Source organism: Prinia subflava, chromosome Z (assembly GCF_021018805.1).
Source record: "Prinia subflava isolate CZ2003 ecotype Zambia chromosome Z, Cam_Psub_1.2, whole genome shotgun sequence".
Taxonomy (NCBI): domain Eukaryota; kingdom Metazoa; phylum Chordata; class Aves; order Passeriformes; family Cisticolidae; genus Prinia; species Prinia subflava.
Genome location: NC_086283.1, coordinates 60,186,452 through 60,204,137, shown reverse-complemented (window position 1 = coordinate 60,204,137; position 17,686 = coordinate 60,186,452). Strand labels below are relative to the sequence as shown.

General features: G+C 42.3%; 1 protein-coding gene across 2 annotated transcripts in view; it reads right to left on the bottom strand.

Moving 5' to 3' along the window:
* The window catches only part of DGKQ (diacylglycerol kinase theta), a 94,178-nt gene extending 79,805 nt beyond the window's left edge, over positions 1-14,373 (bottom strand). The window contains exon 1 of one of the 2 annotated variants that reach the window (XM_063422767.1): positions 14,272-14,373. Coding sequence is in view for 1 of the 2 variants with exons in the window: in XM_063422766.1 (XP_063278836.1) it covers positions 13,426-13,663 (238 nt within the window). In the remaining variant the exon portion in view is untranslated. Of the gene's footprint in view, positions 1-13,425; positions 13,673-14,271 lie in introns of those variants that run through there. The other variant, XM_063422766.1, reaches the window with a different exon arrangement.
* Between the last annotated feature and the right edge of the window lie 3,313 nt (positions 14,374-17,686).

The window sequence follows — 17,686 nt, the reverse complement described above, 5'->3', positions numbered from 1 at the left end:
CTTTTAAACTAGAAGAGGGTAGATTTGCACTGTATGTAAGGAAGAAATTTGGTATGATAGGGGTGGTGAAACACTGGCACAGGTTGTCCAGAGAGCTGGTAGATGCCCCATCTTTGGGAATATTCAAGGTCAGGTTGAAGAGGGCTTTGAGCAACCTGATCTAGTTGAGAATGTCCCTGTTTACTGTGCGGGATGTGTGGGAGTGGGGTATTGGTCTAGGTAACTCTTAAGGGCACTTCCAACCCAAACTGTTCTGTGATTCTGTTCTGTGAAATTTTATGAGAAAGGTGAGTTCTGCATAGACTTTACCTTTTTTCTTCTTCAAAGACAGCTGGGTCAGACTTCCCACCAGTGAAATTAGAATGAACACAGAATTTCAGGGGCATGCAGTTTTAGTTACTGCAATAATAATAATAACAAGTTACCCAATATTAAGAGGGTTTTCTTTTTCAGAGAGATGGAAGATGACTAGTCTCAAACTTGCATTCACATCCAGAAAGCACCAACACCTTCTCTTTTCTTGAAGATTAGGCCAAAGGGGCTGGTCCACAGACGGAAAACAAAAGATCTCCAAGGGGGCCACAACATCAGGGGAGAGTTCAGCAATTCATCTCCTCACAATTCCAAAAAAAAGAGATCCTTCGGAGGAAGAGGCCTCCCACTAACAATGTAAAGTTGCACAGGGAGCCTGGAGGGACACAGTTTTTGCCACCAACAATGTAACAGCAATAGACCATTGGCTATGACTCTTCTCCCAGCAGGCTCCCAATCATACCAGCTATCAGCAGTATTCGGGGATGCTGAAGGCAGAAGTCCAAAAAGAAATCGTCTCTGAACCACAGAAATCTGTCTGTCTGAGGGCAAACAATTAAGCACTCAAGCAGCTCTTTTGTACAGGCAAAAAGATGAAGGTTGCCCACACAAGCTAGATGCAAGACCATGTAACACAGTTGTGGCTTTTTTCCAGACTGCAGCCTTTGCACAGCTAGAAAGGATCAAGCCAGTTTGGAGGCTGACAGAAAAACCTCTGATCGCATTCCCTGTACGTGTCATGAAAGGCTATAGATCCTTACAACCTTCAAAGAAGGTTCTCCAATGACACCTAACCCATAGTTTCAGCAAGACGCCATGGAGTAAGAAAATCAAGTACCTGATACCACTAAAAGCCTCTTGAAGACCATTTAGCAATCAGAAATTTCTCCTGGCTCCTTCTTAAGCTGGTGCCTCTTATGTTTTTTGCTGCAGACTGCCCATGCAATCAACTGAACCCTAGTGACTGGGGCAGAGATGTGCCAGCTCGGCAGCACATGGAAATGAAATTGGACATACGGGGCAGAGAAACATGAAATGGTTAAAACCAGAAGAACAAGGAAAATCCAGCTGGACCACAGAACCACCCACTGCAGGGCATGCACACCAGAGTCATAAATGCTTACCTCCCTGCAGCTGTTGTCTGCAACAGCTTCTCCAAGTCACTGTTTTCACGGTGATGCCATACAAAGAGAAACTTTGTCAATTGTTTATCAGCTGTCCAGCTGCCTTACAGCTACTGGTCAAAACAAAGAGCTATAGCTTACAGCACTCAGAACAGCACAACAAAACTTACAAGGAAGACTGATCCAGCCCTCAATTTAAAGGAAAATGCACTAAAATAATTTGACATTTACTGCAAGCATCCTTGCAACAAAAACTATGATAGAATCATAGAATGGTTTGCGCTGAAAGGGACCTTGAAGCTCATGTAGTTTCAACTCATCATGTCATTCACCACTCCAGGCTGCTCAGCAGACCATTCAATCTGGCCTTGAACATCTTCAGGAATGAGGCATTCACAGTTCCTCTGGGCCACCTGTTCCAGCCTGGGCAAAGAAATTCTTCCTAATATCTAATTTAAAGATGCTCTCTTTCAGTTTAAAATCATTGTCTCTTTTTCTGTCACTGTCTGCCCATATAAAAAGTCCCTCTTCCTCTTTTTCATAACCTCCTTTTAAGCTACTGAAAGTCTTCTTTTCTCCAGGCTGAACAACCCCAGCTCTCAGTCTGTCTTTACTGCAGAGGTGCTCCATTCCTACAATCATCTTCATGACCCACCTCCGGACACACTTTAAGAGGTCCATGTGTTTCTTGTGCTGAGGATCCTGAACTGGATGCAGCATCCCAGGTGGAGTCTCACAGGGGCAGAGTAAAGGAACAGAATCACCTACCTTGACCTGCTCGCCACACTGCTTTGGATGCAGTCTAGGATGTGCTTGTCTCTGGCATTGCCAGCTTGAGTCCAGCTCTTCATCCACGACAACTCTCAAGTCCTTCACCACAGGACTGGTGTTATCTGACTGCTCCCATTCTGTACTCTTGTCTGGGATTGCCCCATGCCAGTGGCAGCACCTTGCCCTTAAACTTGCTGGCATCATGAGGTGATCATGCCTAGGCACCCTACAGGAGCACTGCAAGGTTCCAGCCCTCACAGATGTGGCCTCCTGCACCACTGTCACTCATTACCCAGTACAGCACAATTTAATCCACACACTGCCATGTCAGTGTCATCCTCCTCAACAATAACACAGATGTCTCCTATGAAAAAACAGTCCTGTTAACGCTGCTGCTACATTAGACACACCTATGCCAAAATGCCTCCATACACGTAAAAGGGAAATAACAGTAGCACATCTCCAACTCTGAAAAAGAAGAATTCAAGTTACACTTAAATAAACAGGGTGGATCTTAGCTGAACTTAATGCACAGTAGGACTTCATAAGCTATGACAGAATTTTGGCAGAAAAATGTGATATTGACACAGTTGCCTGGACACTCTCACAGTACTCAAAGACTTTACAGTCTACACACTGTAGTCTACATTACTGTACTGTAATCTCAACATTACAGGCTACACACCAGCTGTAATACACACCAGTTCTGCACCTACGGGGCATATCACCAGTGATACACCAGAGTAAACCCCACATGTATCTCAGGCATACAGGGACTCAGTGAGTTAGCTTTGTGCTCTTAGTAGTGGTGGAAACTCAGAATTCCCTCCAAAACACACATAAGATGTTGATTGGACAAAGGAGAGCCCGGCAGCATTTCATATAAACCCAGTCTTTTCCACTCAGTGATATAACCAGCACTCAGGAGGTTTGCAATCCCTGTTCTGCCTCTTAAAAACTGAACACAGAACATAAAATATAATAAAAAATCCTGAAGATACTAGAAGAAAAATCACCGCTAAGCTTAACTATGGAAACACCTACCTACCTCCACAGCAAAGTTACAATTTTTCAAGAAAAGTTGGATACAATTAAAACATAGGTCTCATTATAATCTACATAACCCCATAATAAATTTTCTTCCACTTTTAATTTGGGTAATTTCTGGATTATCTAAGGCATCTCAACATTTCCTAGCAACTTAAAACAAAGGAAAAAATCAAGATACCCCAGAACTCCCGTGGCAATCTTTACTTGTCATTCCTACAGGGCTTCATTTCCAAGTTGCATCATACTCAGAAGTGTATAAAACTATAGGATTTAAGTGAAAAAAACCTCAGACCTGGAAAGAATAGAGGGGGAAAAGTGCAGAAAGCAAAGAAACAGAATCCTGTGCCAACTGGGTGAGTACATTCAGTATTTTCTCCGGTGTGGTTACTACAAAGCTATTGACATGGTCAGGAAACTAAAGGCAAATGATTCACACAGTGGTAAATCTGGAAAACAAAACACTCACAAGGCACTGTTTCCAAAAAGCAGAGTGAAAGTGCTGATCTCTGTGGGTTTTTTTTAAATCCTGATTCTTAATTTTATTCACTTCAAGAATTTTAGAAAGATTCGTTTTAAGAAAATGTGAGGATTTTAGTTCCACCACTTAGGCTTGAGTCATTGATGATATCAAAGACTATATTTATCCTGAATTAAAGCAATAGTCTAAGATCATACAAAATTCATAGAAGATGAGATAGATCTCCATCTATCTGGACATCAGAAGCCTGCAGTACAAGTTATATATACCATTGGCAAATACACCAGAACTTCCAAGATAAAATTACTCTGTTCATAAATAATAAAATTCAAAATCTATCCCTGAGAAGCTATAAATCTTTCCCAAAGAGGGACCAAATGATACCAAGGCTCATATATTCATCTCAGTTTAGTGTTGTTTGGTGTCATCTTTTCAATTGATCAAAGTTCTTGTAGCACTTGATCTTAATTTACTATGTAGCATAATCAGCTATTAATTTATGCACATGAATTATCAACACATACTGAAAGGTTTTATCAACAAATACAGAAAGGTTCTTGAAGTTTCCCAGGACAGCATATTTAAGAAAAAAGTTACACTGAGGAAAAGTAAAAGTGAGAAAGCAAAACCAAAGAAATGTAATCCATTATCTTATGGATTTGCTTTTGAGTAATCTATTTGGTTCAGCTGAAGAAAACATGCTTGAATGAAAAACACAATAGTGTCCAGAAATCTCTAGGCATTTGCCAAACATGAGCTATTCTGGAGCAAAGAGAATATAATAGGAACAGAATAACAGAGGTCAAAACCAAAATGGGCACAACGATATTTGGCTGTTTTGAAGAGTATTTTTAACATTATAATATTTTAAACTTCTACTTTAGCCTATTTTTAAAAAAAGGATTTCGGAACCAAGGCCTAATAGTCCTAGCTGCTGTTAGTTAACATCTTTGCAGGAGAAAATATGAACAGGTAAGTCTGTACTTGATTTCTGCACAGAAATTGAATCAGCAGTCTTTTTGTTTAAGGTCATATCTCTTCTTTCACATCTCCTCATCTGGGATCACATGTTTGGTTTCTCACTCAGTATCTTCTGTTTACAGAATTAAGTCTGCCCAGCATCCAGAGAGTTGGAGCATCAAGCACAATTGCAAGCACCATTTTCAACACCTTACAAGACAAAGGCATTGTGACTGCTTTTTGGAAGGCAGCTATTACTACCAATGACAACTCCAGCAGTGAGGGCAGACACTCTGCTCACACCTCACATGCACACCTGTTCCAGCACTGTGCTATGCCACTGGGACGTCCAACAGCATCCACCCAAATTCTGGGCAACTTGCAGAAGTGTCTTGAGAACTTTAAATTATGTGAATATTTGCGAATATCCAAATTTTTTTAAATCAGCTTTTCCAGTACTCTTTATCAATACTGTTTTGTGAAGAGGTTGAATGTGAAAAAGCAGTTTCTCCTAGGTTGTTACTCAGCCCACACATTTGTTTTAATTCTAAGGGATTCTTTTTATAGCAGATACATTCCAGGATTGCTAGTCCTAATCAGTTTCCCATGCAAATTTGTATGTGTGATGATTTACGCTCACTCGGCCATCCTAACTAGATTCTGAAGGAAATCTGTCATCTCACCCTTTTTTATTCTGAAAGGAAGTATCCACAGTCTCAAATACGATCAGTTTTTTCACTTTATGTTCAGAACCTTCCCTCATGTCATCTTTATGCTTAGAGGAATCTTACCAATTTCCTTGTGTTTATCCTAGCCAAAGATCCCAACCACATAATGGTCTCAGCACTGAGGAAGTATTTTTGCCTGAACTACTTAAGGAACTGGTTAGTGGATTATTTCTTATGTTCACTGGTTAACAAGGTGTGCCAGTTATTATTTTCACATTCTGCAGAGAAAGTGTTGCACAAAAAGGAAAGACTTATTTCCTGAATTATAGCATGGCAAACCAAGACACTAAAAAGTGACACAATCTGCCAAGCAGAAAGAAAAGCAATGAGGAACTGAGATTTTTTTTTCTATGCATTCTTGCACTTAAACTGGATGTCCTAGCCACTATAACCTAATACTACCCTGCAGAACACCACAATGGTCCTATTTTAACCCCTGAAATTCAAATTATTCAATAATTCAATAACCTTTTACCAGAAAATCTGTTTAGCTAAATATTCATGTCTCTAGCAGTATTGTGTATGTAGAACCTCCAGGGATGGATTAAATTGTGGTCAAATACAGCACTGTTTATTCTGTTAGCTGTTTTAGATCTTAAACAACATTATTTTTACAATAGTAAGGTGCCATGACAATTACATCATACAGCTGGCATTTAAAAAGAAGCCAAACAGGTGAGTGATACCAGCACATCACATTAATAATGCTAAACATATTTCCAAATAAATCACTGATTTTCAATTTTAAACAGGAAAGAAAGCAACAAAGTCACATGTGAATATATATGTATGAATACACATCCCCCTCCACCTTCATTCTTCTATAGCCATGCAAATAAAAATACCTAAATAAGAACAGGAAGTGAAATGAGAGGTTGACTGTACTCTGCTGAATAACAAACCTCCACAAGTGAGACAACAGTAGGCAACAATAAGGAAGAATAATGAGGTGGCTTAGAAAAAAAAAGAAGTGTGCTTCCAACATGTTCCTTATCACACGCTGATACACACACGTTAAGTTTCACTCTCTGCTTGAGAGTGTTTCCTAACAGGCTTCTTGCAAACTGAAAGTTACCATGAAATAAACAGGCTGGAGGGGGGCGAAAATGGAAAAAGAACAAGAGCTGATCAGCATGTATTGTTTAATCCTTTAGAAAGGTGTACACACTATACACACAATCTGCTCTTTCCTCACTGGAGCTGAGTCAAATTAAACATATTCAAGTAACTTAGTCACCTGTTTTCTGTGTTGCAAAAGCAGTTTCACCAAAGGTACTTTGAAGAGCCAGCTCAGGATGGATCTAACTGAGCAACAAGTAGCCCAGAAGGAAGTCAGTTTGACCTAATGAAATTCAGACTTAGAAACACGTCTGGAAGAAGGTAATGACATAACCAAAAAGTAAAGGTCATCCAGGGACAGCATGGTTCAATGAAAATTCAGAGCTGCCACCTGAGAAGGGTGGCCCAAAATCAGGAAGAGAACCGCTTTCTATGGAACACTAAGAAGCAAAGCAATATTATGGACAAGTTATAAACTGCATGTAATCAAAAAAGCAAAGGCACCACATCTAGAGGGAACCCACCAAAAAAAAAAAAAAAAAAAAAGAGGCAAAACTTCTTATCTCTGGATTTGTAATTCCAAGTATGGGTGGTGATGGGGGGTGAAATCAACAGAAATAATTGTTACAAACTGACCAGAGGAGAATGAAAACTAAAAACCGTGCATGCTATTTCCCCTGGCAGTAAAGGTAGGAGGCCCCATCTTGAGTTACAATTACAACTAGGTAATTAATGGCTATTGAACATAGCATGGTCCCTGCTGTAATGAAAAGTGTTTAATGGGGTTATTTCACTTGGAAAATTCAGGATATTAACAAACATTGTCAGGCAGGGAAACATTAAAATACAACTAGTATCACCACCAGAAAAAACTGCTGAGCACTGAACTGAAGGAGGACTGAGTAACCAGACAGAGATGTGCATGTAAACCGTATTCATACAGACTTCTAAATCTATAAACAAGGAACGCATGCCACCTCCAGAGCAAGGGGAAGTGTTATCAAAATGTACTGATTTCCAAAAAGAAAGGAAACTTGAAGCAGGAACTGCATTAGCACCCAGCAGATGCACATAAACATCACCGAAAATTGGAACAGACAAGTGCTTCTTTATCCATTAAGTACTGAGGTCACTTCTGCACAAGTTTTAAACAAAATGCTGTTTAAAGGCTTTATGAGGAAAGCCTTAGGGTTTACTGTCTTCTGTTTACCCCAAATAAATAAATAGTCAGGCATTTATCTCCCACACAAATGCATTAAAGAAAAAAATCTTTTTTAGATCCTTAGCACAGGACAGCAAGAACTATGGTATGTGGGAAATTTACCACAGGAAGGCTGAAAAATTTTGTGCAAGATTAAAAGGAGGCCAGGGTACTACCCTTGAAGATGGCTGAGAAACACCTGAACATACTATGTCTAAGGTATATTTGATAAATTACCATCTAGAAAGAGAACCTGCAGAGCACCAGCCGCAGCCACTCACACCATGATGGGTTGATGAGCACCTTCCTTAGTGCTTTTGTCACTGCTCAACAAGTCAGACTGAGGCAGAAACACAGATGATATATGAAAGTGCTGTGCAAGGCTTTGTATTGGATTACAGGCTTTAGCACTTTCTGCAATAAGTTATGTACTATCTAATTGAGTTTCTGGACTAAAATCTGGGCTAATACTATCAACACAAACTATAGGTTCCAGCTACAAAAGCTGTGTGCATTCTCACGAAGCACCCTGTCCTTTTTTCTGCATCACTGATGGTGACAACAATATTTTCGTCTGAGGCACTGTCAGAAGGAGGCAGGGAAAAGAAAAGCATGAATTCTCTTCAGTACAAAATGGATTATCCTTCAAATTCAGATCAGTAAACTGCATTTTTCAAAATGTCAGTCAATGCTCCAAACATTTTTCTCAACATGTATATCAGCTTAACTGAGCCAAGTTTCTGTGTAAGGTTTTATTTTGTGGAATTTTTGGGGGGTGTTTTTTTTTTTCCTTTCTTGACGGTCTTTGTTTGCTCCATCTAAATTTTAAATCAGAAAAGTCTTATTCACTCAAATATCTCAGAACCAAAAATCTTGTTGTTGCACAGAAAGGGCCCACCACCGACAAGAAAACCACTGAAGAATAAAGGCACCAAAGTCTTGAAAATACAAACTGATTGGAGGATAGAAGCAAAATTGTATTGTGGTTTTACCTTCTTGCAGCTTTTATTTTTAGTTCAAAATGCACAAAAAACAAGCGAAGCTCACCACAAGAAGGAAGAATATGTTTTTCCTTTTGAACTGCAAGCATTAAGACTCTTGGGGGAATCTCATATATCACTCACTTCCTTCAAAACAGATCTGAATAAAACCTGTAGGGTCAAGGATGTTTCACATGTCCGTCTCAACAACAGAACTAGAAACTATGAGAGTCCAAGAAGATTGCCCTTTGTCTCCTTATTCCCTCCTACTACTTCCCTATCTCAACAACTTTCTTCAACAAATTCCCAGCTTTAACTCACATTCCCTATCTGACTCTATTTTCTTAGAAGTACCTTTCAATTTAATAGACTGCGTACAAAATTTGTCCAAAATATGCATTTGAAGACTGCTGCAAATGCTGTCTGAACATCTCCAGGCTCTCCTAAATCAACAAGGAACAACATGGCTTGTCCTTATCTGGGACATGCCCATATAAATCACAGCAGCTTTCTGTCTGTCTTGCCAAATCTGAGATTTATGGCATAAATATAACTCAGATCCACCGTTTACATTTTATTCTGGAAAAGCTGTGGTGTTGTCAGCCAACATCTAAATCAGATTAAAAGAAACAAAGCTTTATACATCTTGGAATAAGTTTGGAAGTTCTGCTTAGAAGCTTAAAAAAGTAATTTAAACCCCCTTCCCCCCAAATCCTCTCAACTTCTTCTCCAAAAACAAAAACAGAAAACAAAGACGCTGTTTCCCAAAACATTATTTGACTTAGAGCCTTCATATCAAGACAGGTGCCCTATCTGCTCAAACACATACCAAGAAGTCCATAACTGCAGCTTCCCATAAATAGTCTAATGAAACATATGGATATAAAAAACCTAAAATGGTTAAACAGTTGTAAATTTGCAATCAAACATGCTTATTACTTAAATCCCCTACATTCTATCCCTTGATAAAACAAACCAAACTGACGTTACATTAGAAAGTTCTATAGAATTGGAAATACTTGAAGCCGCTGAAATGTACTCATCCACAATTCTTCCAACATTATTTTTTTCTTGATGTGTTTTATGTAAAATAAAAGCACTGTGAAAAGAAATGTTTTTATTGGTGGCTAAAACGAATCTCAAACTTCAGTATAAAATATCTGCTAGCTACCTTATAGAAATTGGTCCTTCTGTGAACTAGCAGTATGAGCTCTTTATTCTTATACAGAATTCATATATCTAGTATTTCTCATTAAGATGCATACACATATGCACAAAACCTCAGTTATTTACACTGTCTCTTCTTTGCTAAGCCTGAGAAGTTTAAACTCACTCAAACCTGAAATGATCATGCTTAGGAAAGCAAGAGCAACATAAGAGAGCATTTTTCATGCTACAACTCAAGCTTCACTTATTCTGTTACACATACACACACACTAATCAACGGAAGTCACAGGTACAAGTAGCAAAGTGGTAAGAAAAACAGTTCTTTATGAAAGGTTTACAGAAAACAGATTCGTTGGGGCAGGGAGGACATGTGAATAAACCACAGACGTAAGCCTGACTGATTGATATTACAATAAATATGTAAACAGACAATTAATACAGTCACATCTTTAGACTCAACTGGACACCTATTCCACATAGGAAGACTACTGCATTCCCTACAAAATTTCATTTGTAAAAATACCTTGCCAGTCTAAGCAAGAGAGCTGCAATTCTCCCCTGGAGTACCTTCAATCCCATACAAAGTGCTGGTGACAGTGATCTGGCCCTGAACTGGAACGGGAAACAGTATCTTATTTTTAAACAGTCAGATTAGATAAAGGACACTTTGTGCCTTGTACAGAGAGCATCAGAGCACCCCTCTTCCATGTATTTTTTTGGAATTCACAGAGGAAAACTTAAGGACTGTCTTGGCCTCTGATCCCAGAAATGTTTTGAGAATTCATTCTATTTCTTGTATTTTTGCTTCACAGCTATGTAAATCACATGGACACGTGCTGGTCTACTGAGTAGTTGGTAAGTTTATAGAAAAACTCCACAAAGTTGATCATTCACACATAGAAGATGCCATTCTCCAAAGGTCTAAAGGTCAATCACAATTAAAACATAAATCCAGGTCATTTAGGCCATACAACTACTCAAACTAATGACAGATGAGAGGTGGGTGTTTTTGGTTTGTTTCTTTTTTTTATCTTTCCTTTCAATAACTGGCAGAGTTACACCATGGGCATGCTCGGTTCCTTTCAAACATTGGAAACCTTTTTTGGTTTTGGTAATAACCAGCTTCAGGGAACATCAACACAAACAGCATCAGGAGACTGAACATCTGAACTTACAGATCTGGAAGAGCAACCACTGCAAATCCACTTAGAAAAAGGCACCTCGATGGCTTCATGTTGAAGCCTGTAGGTGGTTTATCAAGCAGAGTCCAAAGACAGCTGCAATTACACCTGCAAACCTAGACTCTCTGCCGAGGAAAAAATAAGGAGGTAGCAATTATCTACTATGTTTTTCAAGCCCACAGCAAACGTTTCCTTCTCTAATCGCTGGATGGGTTACTTTTTTGTTTTAACAGCCTGGCATGCCTTCTATCACTTTCTAAAGTGCAATGATCAAACTCCACTAGTTAAGGTAAATATGACAAGGAGGTAACTATTAAATAGAACTTACTTAAAATACAGTTTAAGAAATCATATTAGCATTTATTAAATAACTTGGAACTTGACAACAGCAGACACATGAGCAAATGACCATCAGGTGGTTTTGGGATTTGTTGTTTAGCAGTAAGTTGTTGGAAAGACAAACATGACTCTAAGCATAGCTGGTTGAAAACAGAGGAAAGAACAAAAAACAAACAAAACCAAACAAGCAAACAGAAAGTCAATTCTTATTCTTCACTCAGAGGAGACACTGATGTTCCAGGTGCCATTACAGGGTTTTCTGACACCGAATAGAGAATGTTAGAGGTAATGAAAACTGAGAGCATTTCCTCCTTCTTGTATTCCCCCTCACAGATATGATTTGTTTGGGGTGGAGTTTTCAGATGTAGTTTTAAAAGGGATATTTTAACCATGCAGTTTGAAGTGCCTTATCAGCCTATGGTCATTAGACAGTGGTGCTAAGGATGCTTATCCAGAATTCTGATGGAAAAGCCAAAGGGGAAGAACAGTTCCAGAACATCAACTGCAGTGGAAAACTAAGAAAAAATCCTAAGTGCAATTTGCAGCAATACACAACCTTTAAGTATGTTATACATGAGGGGAAAAAAGAAAAAAAGAAAAAAAAGAAAAAAAAGAAAAAAAAGAAAAAAAAGAAAAAAAAGAAAAAAAAGAAAAAAAAGAAAAAAAAGAAAAAAAAGAAAAAAAAAAAAAGAGAGACATTTTGGCCCTTTCATGTTTTGCTGGCATTACCTGTTAGCATTACCAAAATTATTCAGATCTTTAACTGGCAAACTGGCTCCTGAATGCTCATTTTTATGACTCAAAAAATTTGCTGTTTTTTAAGTCAGTGTTAAAAGAGACCATAGAAGACTGGCTTTGTGCATTTTCACAATGAAAGAAATTATCATGTGAGTTTGGGGCTTTTTCGCTTATTAGGATAAGCAGTGACCTTATGCTACACCGACACAACAGTTCTCTCAGAAAACTTTTAAGCAGATATAAAACCATCCTTGCAAGACTTGCTTTGCACCATCCAGGAATGTAGCTTCCACCTAACAGTCCTGCACTCTCTTTACCCCTGGCAATGACAAAAGGCAGGACCTATTCCAAGAACTGCAGGGTACTTGTTCTGCACCTACAGCCCTGTTAGACACTCACCCAAACAATGAGGCTCTTGTACAACCTGACTCTTTGGACCTGGCCTGGGAGCTGCAACCCAAGCCAGCTGGACTGCATATGCTCATGAAGACATCACGTTTTGTGCTGTTTCGTTTGGGTTTTTTTGTTGTTGGCAGTGGTGTGTTTGTTTTCGTTTAAAGAGGGACACAGAGATCCACTCTTTTTGCTATGATACCACTGGACTTTGCTGCATCAGAACAAATTATAATTTTTGTTCTTTCCGAGAACCTCAGCTGCTGCGTAGGCCAGCAAGGAAACCTAGCAATTTCTTTTCCCCTTCCTGGCATGAGCCAAGGTTTAAAAGGTTCAAACTCCACCCAGGTCTCAGGTTCTCCACGGGATCAGGCATTTCAGCAGGTAAGGGTGCCCTTGGGATGGATCCACTTTGAGCTGCTGGGGCGCTTGGTGGCTCACAGTGTGTCTGCCCCAGGACGGGCTGGGGCACCGCTGGATCACAGCACACACTGGTGTCACCACACAGGAGTGAGCAGTGACACAGCTCCGATTTTACCTGTTTTTTGTTAGGAATTATTGTTATTATTAGAATTTATTCCTATAATTTTTAATAGGGGCAGAATTTTCAACACTACTGTTGTTTTCAGACTCTATTTTTGCAATTTAGGACTGTTGTTATTAGACTTACTATTACCAAAATTTTGATTACTACCATTAGATACTTCTTTTTGTGATGGAATGCGCTATTTTTATTACTGTATTTCAGAACTGTGTTTCAGTATTGCGATTTTGCATTAGATTTTAAAATCAGATTTTAGTACTATAGTTTGTTGATACTAATCATGAACAGAGTTTTTATCGGCAGTGGGTTTAGGCAATTTTCCCTCACCCCCCCGCACTCCCCCCGCCCCAGAGGCGTCCCCGGCAGGTCCCGCACGCCCGCCGCCCCGGCAGCCCCTTACCCTCGCACTGGTAGCCGGCCAGCCCCCAGATGAAGTCGGTGCAGTAGTGGCAGAAGGTGGGCTTGGTCAGGGTCACCCTGCGGAACGCGTGGCCCGGCGGGCTGCTGCCCCCCGCCGCGGCGCGGCCCCGCCCGCCCAGCACCGGGCTGGAGGCCGGGCTGCTGCCGCCGCCGCCGCCGCCGCCGCCGCCGCCGCCGCCGCCGCCGCCGCCGCGCAGCGAGCGCGCCCCGTCCGCCATTCCCGCCGGGCGCCCGCTCCGCGCCGGCCGCCGCTGGCTGGCGCGCGCTTCCGCCCCGGGGCGGCGGCGGGGGCGGGCGGGGGCGGGGCCGCGGCAGCGCGGGCGGGCGGCGCGCGCTGCCCCCTGCCGGCCGCGCCCTCGGCGCCGCGCGCGGCCTGCCCCTCAGCGCGCCCGGACGGCCCGGCCCGGCCCGGCGCCGCAACACGCGGAAAATCTGCTGCTAGCGTCCGTCCTGAGCCTCCCCTGGCGCAGCTGGAGAATATGTTCGCTCTCCTGTCTCTAGCTTCCTCAGAGAAGAGACCGACCCCCACCTGGCTACAAGCCCCTCTGAGGGCGTTTAGAGAGTGATAAGGTCACCCCTGTGCCTCCTTTTCTCCGGCTGAACAGCTCCCTCGGCTGCCCCTTGTAAGATTTGTGCTCCAGCCCCTTCGCCATCTTCGTTGCCCTTCTCTGGACTCAGAGGTCAGACCTCCAGTTTCTTGTCATGACATTAATCTGGAAGGTTTTGCTATCCTATCTTCATACCATTTTAGAGCACACAAAGCTCCACCTCAAGAAGTTTTGTGCCAATGCATCGCATTCTGCATGGGCAGAAGAAAATTACTTACCATAGGTTTTTGACTTCTACACTCCACATCTCTGACTTCATGAGAAAAGATAAGAGGTTCCACTAAGTCTCCCTCCTCCATAACACAGGGGGGGTTGTGTTTTGTTCACTTAACCTTCTTGTTGCTAGGTTGGAAAATGTTTACACACCTGGATGTTTCTATGTTGCTAGTCTCTGTTTCTTTGACTTACTGGGTAAAGTAATATGGATGGAGTAGGATGGGACAAGAAAGGAGGCTGTTACTTTGGATTTTGTGTATTTAAATGTATGCTGTCTGCATCTCAACTTGCCTGACTGGGGCCTTGATCTCAGCTTTGTACTGAGAATCTCCACTGAGCTGTTCAAAACAAAATGCAGGTACCTCCATTAAGCAATGAGAAACAAGAAAGGGTAGTTAAAATTATCATTCCTGGCTCTGATTTATCTGTATTTTGGTGAAGAGTGTAATAAGCTGGTTTAATAAACCTCTTGTGTATTAATTCCTCATCCTGTAGACCAACAGTAAAATTCTAAAATTTCTTAGCGTCTTCTTGTTTCTACTACTCTTAGCATCTTCTAGTTTCTACTGCTCTTACTTTATGTCTCCTTTCTGTGTTGTGAATATGAAGCAGTTATGATCAGAAGGATTTGACCTTCTCAAGGAGAAACGGTAGAAATAATTAAGAGACCGAAGAAAGCCTAACATGACTTTTTATGGTGGGAAAAGGAGTGAGTAGTTGCATACATAAGCTTTGAAATAGTTCTAATTGCTTCTACAAGCATGATTCAAAAAACATATCTAAGATACTCCAGAGCTGCATGAAGCCCCAGATGTACAGGAGGATAGGGAAGAGGGGAGCAGTGTGAGGCCCCTTTGTTTGAAGATGTGTGTCTGCTGAAGACAATGAATCAACCAGTGATAAGTCCCATCTTTCACAAACGCAGCCTTGCTTTAGTTCTCCTAAAAATCACAGCACTCTTGGAACACATTTCTGGGCTCATGGGGAAGAAGACAGGGAGGAACAGGCAATACTGGATTTGACAGTGGTCAGTGGTGCCTGCCCTACTTGACTGCTTTCCATGACAAATATGTAGATCTGTGTAGGAGGAGACGCTAGTATAACCTTGACTTCAGGAAGGTTTATGACTTTGTCTTCCACAATATTCTTGTATCCAAAGTAGAACGTTATGGTTCTGCATGGGTGGACAACTAGATGGGTAAAAAACTGGTTGGATGGTTGAGCTCAGCAGGTAGGAGTTAATGGGTCATACTTGAACTCTGCCTGGAGGCCCATAATGGGAGGAGTATTACAGGGGTCTCTCCTGGGACCTGGGCACTGGGCATGCTTATCAAGATCAAGATCATGAGAAGGTGACAGAGAGCAGTATTGTCAAGTGATGTCAAGTTTGCACATGACACCAAGCTGAGGGAACAGTCATTACCCTGCCATCTACAGGGGCCTGAACAGACTGGAGAAATTATTCATATCATAGAATCAAAGGGTTGATTTGGGTGAGAACATTAAAAATCACTAACTCTTCTGCTGGATGCAGGGACACAGTTCATTAGACCAATTTGCTCAAGGTCCCATCCAGCTTGACTATGAACACATCTAGGGCTGGGCATCCCCAGCATCTCTGGGTGATGTTTTCAAGTGCCTCATCACCCTCAAATAGTAGAATTTTTTCATAATATCCAATCCAAACCTACTCTCTTTCAGTTTGAAGCCACTTCCTTCTTGTTCTGCCAATACACACCTTTATTCCTAAAGTCCATACAGAGGGACTTCTCTTGTAAGCTCCCCTCTGCTACTGGAAGGCTACAATTAGGTGCCTTCTCTTCTTCAGGCTGAACAAACCAATTTCTCTCCGCTTTTCCTTATGGGAGAGATGCTCCCCTCCCTCTAACAATCTTGGTTCCCTCGTCTGGAGCAGGTCCATGCCCTTCCTGTGGTGGGACCCCAGGGCTGGATGCAGGGTTCCAGGCAGGGTCTCCCCAGAGCAGAGCAGAGGGGCAGAATCCCCTCCCTCCCCTGCTGCCCACGCTGCTTTGGATGCAGCCAGGACACCTTTGGCTTTCTGGTGAGTGCCCATGGCTGGGTCATGTCCAGCCTCATCCCCCAGCACCCCTAAATCCTTCTCACAGGGCTGCTCTCCATCTGCACAGCCCCAGCCTGTGCTGGTGCTGGGTTTGTCCTGACCCAGGGGCAGCACCTGGCACTTGGCCCTGTTAAACCTCGTGACATTTCCATGGGCCCTTTCTCAAGCTTGTGCAGGTGCTTCTGGTTGGCATCCTGTCCTTCAGGAATGTTAACTTCACCACTTGGTTTGGTGTCATCTGCAAATTTGATAAGAGTGCACTTCCTCTATGAAATAGCTGGTCCCAATACAGACCCCTGTGGGATACCACTGGCCACTGATGTCCATTGGAGCTCTAAGCAGTTGACCACCACCCTCTGGATGCCACCAATTTCTTATCCATGTAACAGTTCACCCATCAAATCCATCTGGTTCAAATTTAGAGAGAAGGATGTTGTGGAGGACCATGTCAAAGTCCTGATAAATGACACCTACAGCCCTTCCCTTGTCCACTAGTGGAGTCACTCCATCACAGAAGGCCTATGTCACAGCCCACGAGCCCTCTTGGGTGCCATGACCTTCCCCGGGGAGACTATCCAGAGCTGGATGTTTCGGGTTTCCAGGGGGCACAGTCATGCCTGTGATTTCAGCTCTCTATGGATGGTGCTTAGAGCAGCTGGCTCCGGCACCTCTTCTTTGGGCGATGCAGGAACAGAGGCAGAGAGGCAGGCATCCTGTCTAGAGATCCTTTATTAGGCAGGAACTGGCGACTGAAGGCAAGAGGGTCTCAAAGTGTGGGGTTATATAGGGTTCAGGGTAGGTAGGGTTAGCAACTGGGACCAGTAAGGGAAGGAATTGGTAAAACAGCCAATGGGGAAGAGGGTCCAAAATTCACTAACTGGGGAAGGGAAAAACCAGAACTAAGGGAACAAACCAATGACAGGCAAGAAATTAACATAGGGTTGCAAAGGCTCTTGGGGGTGGGGTGGGGGGGGTCGGTGTGTGAACATTTTGCTCACCCTGAGCTAGAGAGAAGGAGTCTCTCAAGGAGACTTCCCAGGTTTGCCATTGGAAGCAGATGACATGGTGCACTTGGTCCATGGGAGGGCGGCTCTTCTGTGACAACCCTGCAGCTTGGTCAGGCAGGATTTGCCCTTGGTAAAGCCATGCTGGCTGTCCCAAATCATATCCCTATCTTCTGTGTGCCTTAGTGTAGCTCTAGCAGCATCTGTTCCATGATCTTCCCAGGCACAGAAGTGACGCCTATAGATCAGTTGTTCCAGGGATCCTCCTTTCCACACTTCTTAAAGATGGGTACAGTGTGTTCCCTTTCTCAGTCATCACCTGAGACTTCATCT